Source organism: Benincasa hispida, chromosome 1 (genome assembly GCF_009727055.1).
Source record: "Benincasa hispida cultivar B227 chromosome 1, ASM972705v1, whole genome shotgun sequence".
Lineage (NCBI taxonomy): Eukaryota > Viridiplantae > Streptophyta > Magnoliopsida > Cucurbitales > Cucurbitaceae > Benincasa > Benincasa hispida.
Genome location: NC_052349.1, coordinates 66,344,827 through 66,356,577, shown reverse-complemented (window position 1 = coordinate 66,356,577; position 11,751 = coordinate 66,344,827). Strand labels below are relative to the sequence as shown.

Below are 11,751 nucleotides of genomic sequence, written 5' to 3'. Positions count from 1 at the left end.
ATGAAAAATTATATTAAATATATCTTATCTCTAACAAAGTTCCTCAGACTTCTCTTCTTCCTACTTATTTATGGTTGGAATCTAATCTAAGCGGTGGTTTTCTCACAAGGAATCCATAATAAATTCAAATTTAAAGATATTTTTGAAATATAAAAAGCATATTATAGGTAAAAAAATCTCTTAAAATAATAACTCAAATAAACCCAACCAAACACCTCTAACCAAAAATAGAAAACGTAGCCCTAAAATTGATATTGGATGTTATTATTTGGGCCCGTAATTTTCATATACTTCGGCCCATAATCGGAGTTGTTTCGTTGCTCCTCTTGCCCATCACCGGACTGTGCCGCCGCTGGTAGGGTTTATTCACAAAACTCTCCACTTTTGCACCTCCCAACACACGAACGTAGCTGCTTCTGTGATTCAATTCACTTCTTTCTTCCATCGAATCCATAATCATGGCAAACTGTACGTACAACCCCTCTCCTTTTTCTATATCTCATCGTTTGTGCATTTGAATTTTGATTTGCAAGTATGATTCTAGTCGTCTTTTCGTTGTTGATGAATGCGTTTGTGGTGCTGCAGCGATGGCTAGATCTTTTCTGCAGGTTGCTGCTACGGAAGAGGTTGCTTCCCCTCTCCGCGTGGTTCAGATTGAAGGATTGGTAATTTTCTCTTATTCGTTTTCTTATTTTGCGTCTGATTCGATTCGGAAGCGTAGAGGCTGATTAATTAGTTCTTTCCCCGCATCGAAGATACATAAGTTTTCATTCAATCCGTTTGGTAATTTGTTCTTTTGTTGTTTGTTTAAAAGTTACTTGTTCTTTTAGTGGTTGCGTCGGACTTTCTAGAGTTATATGCAATCCTAGTTTCCATTTGAAAAGTGATAATCAATGAGCCTTTCAATTTGGATTAAAAATTGTTGTTTTATTGGTTCCGTCGTGACTGTATTCTTTGCTAAGGAAGAAAAATCATTATATTTGTCTCTGGCACGTTGGATAGGGCAAGCAACTGATGAGGACAAATGTTTCTCTAAAATTTAACTTTTGTCCATTGTCTTGAATTTTGATCTTACATCTCTATATTAAGGTTCAAACACTTTGTATCCTCTCTATAGGTTATATTGAAGATAATCAAGCATTGCAAGGAGTTTTCACCAGCTCTTGTGACTGGGCAACTTCTTGGGTTAGATGTTGGTAGCGTTCTTGAAGTCACTAATTGCTTTCCCTTCCCGGTATGAAGAGGCAGTTTTTTTCATGTTGTTTATTGGTACAGGATTTTTTTCTACCTTGAATTTGTTTTAATTTATTAACACGAATCTGTTAGACTCGGGAGGAGGATGAGGAGATTGAAGCCGATGGTGCTAATTACCAGCTTGAAATGATGAGATGCTTGAGAGAAGTCAATGTTGACAATAACACTGTTGGATGGTAAGCTTAGTTTTAATGTTTTATAATAGTGCATATTTATGGAAAACTTGGCATTAATAATTGGGTAATATAGTGCACGTGTATATAAGGATTAAAAACTTTACCCCAGTACTTTGGTTAGCCTTGGTTAATTTGGTTGGATACAGACATGCTTTTGTGAATTTGAGGTATTTAAATGTAGAGTTGATGCTTCATTTGAGTATTCTTTTGCTTTGAGTTCATGAATGCCAAAATAAGTGTACTGTTTTTCGTGCTCGACAATATACATTAATTATTAACTCACGATGTCATCTTGATGAGCTCTTCTGCTGACTTGATTGGCATTATTGATAGATAGGTTGAAACTAATTTTTCCCTATTGTTCATTTGGAGTGGTTGACATTTTGATTAATCATATTCAGGTACCAGTCAACCTTCTTAGGTTCGTATCAGACTGTAGAGCTGATTGAGACCTTTATGAATTATCAGGTATTAGTTTAGTCATTCCAACTCCTATCTTTTTCTTTATAGAATTATTGTAATGAATTTTCTATTATTTGGTTATCAGTTCCAATCTATTTTTATTCCTGAACTCAGAAATTGAACCCTCGAAACTTCATAAGATATTGTATGTGTTTATATCTTCATCATTAGAAGCTTTTCTGATTTACATTTATATTTTAGGGCATCTTATTAAAAGTTAGAACATAAACTTGCAGGAAAATATTAGGCGGTGTGTCTGCATAATTTATGATCCATCAAGGTCTAATCAAGGCGTCTTAGCTCTCAAAGCATTGAAGCTTTCAGATTCTTTTATGGAACTTTACCGCAGCAACAGCTTTACTGGAGAGAAGTACGTGATTGCATTGCTATTATTCTTTTAAGTTAAATTTTTTATTGGATTTTTTTTGTGTCACGGTGCAACAGGTTGAGGGAGAAGAACTTATCATGGGTGGATATTTTTGAGGAAATACCTGTAAGTGACTTGGACCTTATTTGCTTATCCAGATTTTACTCTGATGATTGGTCGGAAGTCATTATAGGTTTGCAGACTTTTTAAGCAGACAATATAACGTAATCACTGTCATGTTTCTTGTCTCGATCAGATCAAAGTTTCAAATTCTGCCCTCATTAGTGCTTTTATGACAGAGCTTGAAGCCGACTCTCCAGTCACCCAGGTAAACATAACTCATGGCCCGTGGGAACTGCTATCATAGTAGGTGATCTAAATTTTATCATTGCGTTTTTTTTTTTTTTTTTGATTGATTAGATCATTGCTGTTGCAGTGTGACTATGACCGTCTGCAACTTTCAACGAATCCATTTATGGAGAGGAATGTAGAATTTCTGATTGAATGTATGGATGATTTGTCAGTAGAGCAGCAGAAGGTTTGTGTCTTCTGTTGAAGTTTTTGCTTTTTATGACATCTATGTGCACACTATAATTCAACCTTTCTTTAATTCCTGTTTTATGAATTGTTGTGGCACAATATAAATCCATATTTTTTGTCCAGTTCCAATTTTATTATCGGAGCCTGACCCGTCAGCAAGCTCAGCAACAAGCATGGCTTCAGAAGAGAAGGTAACTCTCGTTAGTATATTTCAGATGGATAGTTTTCCTTGTTCGTGGGCATTTCTGTTACATCAATGATCCTGGTTGGGAATTCTTTCTTGGGTTTCCGTATGAATGTCTTAATTACATCTGGCTGGCATTGTAATTCCTTAAAATCGCAAGTGGAAAGGTTGTTGCAAGTACATTCATTCCTGGATTCTGTTTTGTAGGGCCGAGAACATGACGAGGAAGGCAGCAGGAGAAGAGCCTCTCCCTGAGGAGGATCCTACAAACCCCATCTTCAAACCACTCCCCGAGCCATCACGTTTGGATAGCTATCTCATAACGAATCAAATAGCAAACTACTGCAATCAAATTAACGGGTATGATCCTGCTGCTGCCTACCAATCTTATTCTCCAAAAATAAGTTTCATTCTCTCTTCTGATATCTTGGAGAAGCTAACATTATGTTTAATAATGCCTTTGAGAGTTGGATAACTAATTTTGTGTGTAACGAAATGTTTCAGGGTTGCTGGACAGAGTTTCAACAGGCTTCATTTGATGAAGGCCCTTCACGACAATTAATGATGACGCTTTTTTGAAGGTCTATTCTCTTTCGGTGCGTCTTCTTTTTGTAATGCATTGTGAAATTGGAAAGAGAATAACTAGAGATTTTATTTTATATGGATGACCCGTAGAGTTGGCAGTTGTAATCTATTCTCAATTTAATCAAATATTATTGTTTTGAAATGTTCCTAAAACCTCCCATGTGCTTTTTGGATAATGCCTTTTGGTAGAACATGTTTTAAGAAAATTACTTTTTCTGTGAGTGCTTTTGGGAGGAAATCTTATCAAGTACTCGCAGAAAGAATTTCTCAAATGACTCAAGATTATAGAACATTTTAACCAAACGCCATCAATTTTAAAACGCCTTTTCAGTCCTACTTTTGTCTATCATGTCGATGTTTTCATCTATATTTCCATATTTTCATAGATTTGATATAAATATGAGGAGTGAATTGATATTTTTATTACGTCGGATTTGATATAGATATGAGTAGTGAATTGATATTTTTATTATGTCGTAGAAAATTTTGTGAAACACAAAATAAGTCTCAAAATATTTGTTAATATAAATATAATAAAAACAATAGATATGGTAACTTGTTTGAAAATGTTTATTCACTAATTTAATTTTATTAGTTTTTTGAATTTTTCTTTTTATAATTTTTTTCAAAAATATTCATTAAAATCAACATTTTCATTGATTTTTTTTTTTTTTTTGTAAACTTAAGACTTTCATAATTGTTTGACATCAACGTTTATAATGTTAGATTATACTTGTGGTTTTGACACTTTGTTCCTCTCTTGTTGAGCGTTACCAACTCATTTCTCTGTTTGATTTTTTTACTTCGAAAATTGTTTTATTTTGATTTTTTATTTCAAAATATCTATTTTAAGTTTTAGATTTAATTTAGGTTAAAAAACACTTTTCATCTCTAAACTTTTATGAAAACGATTTAAGGTGTGTTGGAGTGTATTTGCAAGTGTAATTTAAAAAATAAGTCATTATGAAAAAAATTAGTTTGTTTGACAATCATGCCTTTTTTCATTATGAACGTATGTAACAATTTAAACATGCCTTTAGTTTCTATACTTTCAATTTTGTAACAATTTAGTTCTTGAATTTTAGTATGTAACAATTTAGTTCTTGTACTTTTGATATTATAACAATTTAGTTTCTAACGTTAAAAAATTCAAGAAAATTAAATGTCAATTTTTAGAACTTTATGAGGTAAATTTTGTTTTTCTAAAATATTAACTCTTTAATTAGTTCAACGGTTTATTTATTCATGAAATCTCATTAATCCCTAATATTAATTTCTACAATAGAGACTAAATCGTTACAAATTTTAAAGCTCAAAAGGATTATATTGTTATATAGTAAAGTTCAAGGACCTAAATTGTTACAAAATCGAAAGTACAAGAGATAGTGATTTTTAACTTTTATTTTATTTTAGCCCTTTAGGTAGTGTGTTTGGAATATGTTTTTAAGTGTTTAATTTAAAAAATAAGTCATTTAAAAAAAATATTAAGTATTTAGTAACCATTCAAAATAGCTTTTGAAGAGTATTTTTAATAAATTTTTTTTTTATCAAAAGTATTTAATTAAAAATGAGTTTTTCAAAAAGTACTTTTTTCTCAAGATTCTAGGTAGTTGGCTTTGTTGAAAGGGTATTTTAGTCTTTCATGTTTGAATTTCATAAATTGTCCCTATCTTTTGTTCCCCAAAAAAAGTTTGTTCCTACTTTTTATCAAACCATAGGTATTAAATTTTAGTTATAAATTATAGAGATTAAATTTTAACTTTTTTTTAAAAAATAAATCTGTACTTTAGCCTCAACTATTTGAGAGATTTCCTTAATTTGTAGATTTGATTTTGAAATCTAACACGAAAGTTCTATTTGTTACATGAATCTATAGTTGATCAATCTTATCATTCCCTCTGAAAGTTAGTTGATTGTGGATGAGACAAAATATCTCTAAAATATATATTTATAAATATAATATTATAATGGTAACAATTATACTATATGTGTATTTTTAAAATTTAGATACTTAATATGTTTTTATTTTACATATAAGTATTAATGTTAAAATAAATCAATTCTTTATTTAGATATTGGTTAATTATAATTCTAATTATATCAATTACATATTGAATGATTAATTAAGAGGTGGTTGTAGATATAGCAAATTATTAGTAGATAGAACACGATATAAAAGAATTTATAGATATACAAAATTTAGATCTGATTCTTGGAATCTATCACTGACAGATTTTACTATATTTATAATTTTTTTAAAAAAAGTTGCAATTATCCTAAAATTTAATGATTTTTTTGCCAGTGATATTCACTTAGTTTTGGATTGGCATTTTTACATTTCAAGTTTTACATCTGGAATAAGGCAAAATTAGACAATGATTAAGTTAATTCACAATTCACATCATCCTCTAAAATGTAGAACACAAAGAATGAAAAAAGCAACTAGTAAGAAGAATCCATTATAACATAAAAGAGAAAGAAAGCAAAGTAATATGAGAAAATGAAATTGAGGGTTCTCAAAATCCTTGTATTCTTTGTGGAAGTGGAGCCTTGATGACTTGGAGAATCTGCACAACTTCAGCCATGGAAGGCCTACTTGAAGGAATTTGAGAAGTGCAAACTAAAGCCAGTTTGAGAATAGGCACTACTTCATCTTCTGAGTATTGAGTCATGCTTGGATCAACACAATCCAACACATTCCCCCTCTCAAGCAAATACCTTACATGGTCTGTCAATATTACCACATTGTCTTCTCCATACTCTACCGGCCTTCGTCCCGTCACGATCTCTAGAATCATCACCCCGAACCCGTGTACGTCACATTTCTCGTTCACCCTTATGCTCTGGCATGCTAGTTCTGGTGCCACATACCCCAATGCACTTTGGAATCTGTTGTTTACCACGTGCTTGTCAAGCTTTGTTAGCAGTCTTGCGAGCCCGTAATCGGAGATCTTTGGGTTCAAGTTTTCGTCGAGAAGAATGTTAGTTGGCTTCAGATCGTAGTGAACGATTGGTGGGCGGAATGAATGGTGTAAATGTGCTAGTCCTTTGGCTGTCCCAAGCACAATCTTGAACCTGTTATCCCAAGACAATGGTGGAGCTGAAGGAAGCCTTCCATGGAGTTGAGTTTGAAGACTTCCATTGGTAGCATACTCCATTACCAACAGCTGAGTTTGAGCAGTCCAGTAGTAACCCTTTAAGCTGATCAAATTAGGGTGTTTAACCTTCCCCAAGATTCGGATTTCGCGGTCGAAATCTTCCGGATTTTGAATCATGTTTGATTTCACAAGCTTCTTCATAGCTACATCTCTTTCTCCTCCTTCATCTCCCAATGAAACCTTATAAACCGTTCCAAAAACTCCAGCACCAATTTCAGAGGCCTTATTCAGCAAGGCTTCATGGTTACTAACCCAATTCGGCGAGGCCCTCGAGTTCGAATCAAACAAGGTAAGCTTACCAGCAGTGACAGTCCCTGATTTCGAAGAGCTCGAGCAGCTTTCCAAGGCATTGTCAACAAATGCAAGCGATCTCCTCCGAGCGGAGACATTGAGCAAGGTGATTACAAGCACCCCAAGGGCAATCAAAGTCGCAGCAGAAATAGCAACAATGGCAGAGACACTGAAGAACACATGATGAGGGGAAGGATTAGAGTATCGTGAGGGGTTGTTTCTGCTGCTTTGGCCACCCATTTGGTTGGGATAGGCATTGGGATCAAGAACAAGGGGCTTAGGGACATTCATTTTGCAAGGTCCTTTAAGCAAAGGGGAGCAAAGGCCTAAGTTTCCTTGTAAAGCACTTTGATCTAAGCTTGGAAAAATGCCACCAACAGGAAGCCTGCCTGTTAGCATATTGTATGAAATGTTAACTGCAAGCAAGTTCTGAAGAATTCCAAGCTCTTGAGGTATTTCTCCACTTAGTTGATTTGATTCAAGTCTTAGAATCTCTAGCTTGCTTAGCTTAGAGATTGACTTTGGGATTGCTCCACTTAGATTGTTGTGGGATAAACTCCTGCCATACAAAAGTAAACTCAACAAGGTCATCACCATATTTAATATCATTTATTACTTTTCCCCATCATAATACTACAATACTTTTATTTGAAACCAACTTGGATTTCATATACAAATAATTTTATATACATGCATGGGATGATAATATAGAAGATAAATGGTTAAATGATAAGTTTAGTCCTTGAAATTTTTAGATTTGTGTTTAATAAGTTTAACTTTAAAAAGTGTCTAAATACTTTTCTACCCTTTCTATTTTGTCTTTTTTAAGCCCTTAAACTTTTAATTTTGTATCTTATAACTCTTTGACAAATATCACAAACCTATGAGATATAAAATCTTATAGATCTACCAAAAATATAGAATGTATCACAAACTTACTAGATACAAAAATGAAAAGCTTAAGAACATATTAGACACTTTTTAAAATCATATTTGATGCAAAATTAAAAGTTTAACGACCTATTAGATATAAAATTGAAAGTTTAGATCTCATTAGACACATTTTAAAGTTTATGAATATATTAGACATAAATTGAAAGTTTAAGTTTAACCAAAATAAATTATATAACTGATGAATCAAATGAAAAAAATTGCATCAATAGGAAATTTTCTAGTTTTACTTACTTTTAATCAAATTTTTATGTTAATTTTATAACATGAAAAAATGAAATTAAAATTTAATTATATTAGATAGAATTTAGTTCATGGATAATTAACATGTACTCCCATTGGAGGTTTAATCCTTATCACAAGCATTGTTCTGCTAAAAAAATATTTAACTTGAAAATGAAACTAAAACAAATTGTCCAAAAATCGACAAATTACGTAAGGTGCACAAATTCACTCGCAAAAGTAAAATAAAACTAGATTTAGCCAATAAGAAAAAAAAAACCAAATTCCATTATGAAATCAAGCAATAAAAAGGACCTAAATCCAACACAAGTTTTTTTGGAACAAATCACAGCAACAAACTAAATACCAACATCAAGAGACAATAGAAAGGACAACCACAATTCAAAAAAAAAAAAAAAAGCTTTTATTTGACAATTTGTAGGGTGAAGGAATCCAATCTCTAATTTTAAAATTATAGTTGAAGCACTATGTCAGTTGTTAGAGTAGAAGTTTTACGTTGAGGTCCAAATTAAATAAAAGTGTAAAAAAAAAAAAAAAAAACTTTAGAAAAAATGTACATCTTGAGAAAGGAAGGACCACAATGGTATAATACTTACAGCAAGTAAAGTGAGAGACAATTCCCAATCTCATCAGGAATTGGACCAATCAAAGAGTTTCCATCTAGTTGAAGAATCCCCAAACTCCCAGAATCACACAATTCTCCAGGGATTGAACCATACAAATTACTGCTTCTAATATCCAACACATTCAAATTCTGAAACAACCCCATTTCTGGTGGAATCTTTGCCTTGAAGTTGTTCCATGACAGATTCAAGTGCCTCAAATTTCTATACAATCCCATTTCTGCCGGAAAGTTTCCTTCTAATCTGTTCCTTGACAAGTCCATTCTTGTTAGCTTTTCATACAACCTGCTTGATCCTACTGGGATTGAACCAATCAGCTCATTCTGAGACAAATCCATCTCTTCCAAACCCAGTTCAAACAACCCTTCTGGCACCCTTCCATTCAAGCTGTTTCCTTCAAGCTTGATCACTGATAGCGCAGAACACTCCATCAATGTCTCTGGGATGTCCCCAGACAGCTTATTGTTTGAAAAACTCATGTATTTCACAGATCTTAATCCCCCCATTGATAAGGGAAGACTGCCAGTGAAGCCATTGCTTGTGAATTCCATGTACTCCAAGCTCGTCATGTTCCCAATCCACTGTGGGAGCTCACCTGAAAACATGTTGAATCCTATGTTGAAGAAGGTCAAGGAGGTTAAGAGCCTCATTGAGCCCGGTAGCGGCCCGGTGAGACGGTTTCGACTGACATCTAATGTAGCTAAGTGGAGGCAAAATCCTAAGTCTACAGGCAATGGCCCTGAGAATTGGTTGTTTTGCAACTTGAGCTCTTTTAGATTATGAATGGCTGAAATCCCTGGTGGTAAATATCCAGAGAAAGCATTGTTTGAAAGATCCAATGTCCTCAGCCTTGGTAAAGACCAAATCCCAGGAACAAAAATCAAGCTACCAGAGAATTGATTGGCTGAAAGATTAAGAGTGTTTAGATACAAACACCTCGTGGGCAATGTGTTGGGGACAGGGCCTTGAAGCATATTAGAAGCAAGAGAAAGATAATGAAGTGAAGAACAGTTGAGAAACATTTCATCAGGAAGAGGCCCAGATAAGTGATTATCAGAAAAATCAAGAAATCTAATGGAAGACATAGAGATTAAAGAAGTAGGAATCCGCCCAGATAAACTATTACGACTGAAATTAACTCTGTCGAGACTAGGAGGAAGAACAAGCTGAGGACTAAGATTGCCAGTGAAATTATTACCAGAGAGTGATAATACCTTGAGATGTTGCAATTTCTCAAGCCCTCTTCCGATTCTCCCTGATAGTCCCAACCCATCAATGGAAATCTCGGAAACTCTGCCATTAATGGGGTTGCACTTAATGAACTCCCAAGAACAAGGGGAATCGTCGTCTTCATTCCAGGAAGCGAGAAAGGAAGAAGGATCATGAATGTCGGATTTGAAGACAATCAAGCCGAGGATGTCGTCGTTTAGTTGAGGGGAAACCCCATTGAAGGCAATGCAATTTTGAAGAAGAATGGCCATGGATCCCAAAAGGGAAAGGGTCAAGAAACAGAGGAAAGACATGAAGAATGCAGGGTCAGTGAATGGATTTCAGTTGAAGACGATGAAAGTTACATAGAAAGAAAAAAGAGAGAGAAAGTAAGAAGTGAAGAAACAGAAATGGCGAATGAAGATTGAAGAAGAAAGATGATTATGAGATGAAAAGATACATGAATGAATGAATGGCCATTTTGGCTAATTGTCGCTTACTTCATCTTCTCTTATGTTGCTTTGCTTTCTCTTACTTCGCTTTCTGTGCCCTTCTATTTTTAAATTCACTTTCTTCTTAGATCATTTATTCATCTTTTTGCAATTCACTTCAGTTATGNGATATTAAAAAGATATTAAAAAATAATAATTTATCACGTAATAAACGATAATTTGATGGTTGAGTGAGCTGCGTAAAAATAATTAATATATTTTTTCTTTATGTTTTAGATTAAAATTCTTTATCTAATTATTCTATCGTTTGGATACTTTTAAATGTCTAAGTTTATTTTTAGTATTTTTTTTCAATCTTAAAATTACTCCACATTATTAGTTTAAAGTTATTTTTTAAGATAAAACATCATTTTTGTCTCTATACTTTGAAGTTCGTTCAAATATAGTCCCTATACTATTAAATATTAATTTTAGTTTCTATATTTTTAATAGCTATGAAGTTTAGTCCCTACTACTATTTTATTGTTTTTCAATTTTTTTCTATTATTTATTAACATTTTTACTATATATTCATATTCATATATTATATGAAATTTATTATTATTATTGAATCAATTTCGACAAAAATTACCTTTTAAAAACTAAGAACCTAATTAGATTGACTTGAGAAAAAAGTGTTTTCCAAAAAATTCATTTTTCTTTAAACACTTTTGACAAAAAATGTTGAAAATAAACTTGAAAAGTCATTTTGAATGGTTACCAAATACTCTCTCATCTTTTTCCCTCAAAATGACTTATTTTTAAATTAAACACTAGAAAATGTATTCCAAATACATCCTAAATTTAAGATTATTGAGTGTTCAAGAATTAAAATTGGACATTTGAAAGTATGGGACTAAAATTGAACAAACTACAAAGTATATATTAAGAGTGTTAAATTCTTAGCCAAATTTCAAAAATAAAAACAAAATTTTTAAAACTACTTTATTTAGTTTTCACAACTTGACTTGATTTTTAAAATATTTATAAAAATTAGATAACAAAGTAATAAATTTGAAGTTGGATTTCCAAAAACTAAAAGAAAAATCAAATAGTTACCAAATATATCTTAATTTTTGAGTTTTTAATATATCATTTGATAATCATTTATTTTTTTTGTTCATACTTATTTTCTCACCATATCTTTGCGATTGTTTTTATATTTGAATTTACAAATAAAAATTCGAAATAAAATCTAGTCTTTAAAAATTATTTTT

General features: G+C 32.6%; 2 protein-coding genes across 2 annotated transcripts; one reads left to right on the top strand and one right to left on the bottom strand.

Moving 5' to 3' along the window:
• The first annotated feature begins 307 nt into the window (after positions 1-307).
• Positions 308-3,721, top strand: LOC120072381 (eukaryotic translation initiation factor 3 subunit H). Its single transcript, XM_039024844.1, has 12 exons — positions 308-468; positions 586-665; positions 1,118-1,234; positions 1,327-1,430; positions 1,832-1,898; positions 2,129-2,262; positions 2,337-2,385; positions 2,516-2,587; positions 2,696-2,797; positions 2,923-2,990; positions 3,191-3,343; positions 3,488-3,721. Exons 1-12 carry the CDS (start codon positions 459-461, stop codon positions 3,543-3,545), a joined length of 1,014 nt encoding a protein of 337 aa, XP_038880772.1. The 5' UTR covers positions 308-458; the 3' UTR covers positions 3,546-3,721.
• A 2,124-nt stretch (positions 3,722-5,845) lies between these two features.
• On the bottom strand, positions 5,846-10,641 carry LOC120090532 (probably inactive leucine-rich repeat receptor-like protein kinase At3g28040). The gene is made up of 2 exons (XM_039048282.1): positions 8,808-10,641; positions 5,846-7,576 (listed from the first exon to the last, which is right to left on the bottom strand). Exons 1-2 carry the CDS (start codon positions 10,355-10,357, stop codon positions 6,085-6,087), a joined length of 3,042 nt encoding a protein of 1,013 aa, XP_038904210.1. The 5' UTR covers positions 10,358-10,641; the 3' UTR covers positions 5,846-6,084.
• Between the last annotated feature and the right edge of the window lie 1,110 nt (positions 10,642-11,751).

Excerpts from the sequence above, each read along its gene's own strand:
- LOC120072381 (XM_039024844.1), top strand. Across the intron at positions 1,235-1,326 it reads CTAATTGCTTTCCCTTCCCG|ACTCGGGAGGAGGATGAGGA; the intron begins GTATGAAGAGGC and ends CGAATCTGTTAG. Across the intron at positions 3,344-3,487 it reads TACTGCAATCAAATTAACGG|GGTTGCTGGACAGAGTTTCA; the intron begins GTATGATCCTGC and ends GAAATGTTTCAG.
- LOC120090532 (XM_039048282.1), bottom strand. The coding sequence starts at position 10,357 with ATGTCTTTCCTCTGTTTCTTGACCCTTTCCCTTTTGGGATCCATGGCC. Across the intron at positions 7,577-8,807 it reads TGTCTCTCACTTTACTTGCT|GAGTTTATCCCACAACAATC; the intron begins GTAAGTATTATA and ends TTTGTATGGCAG.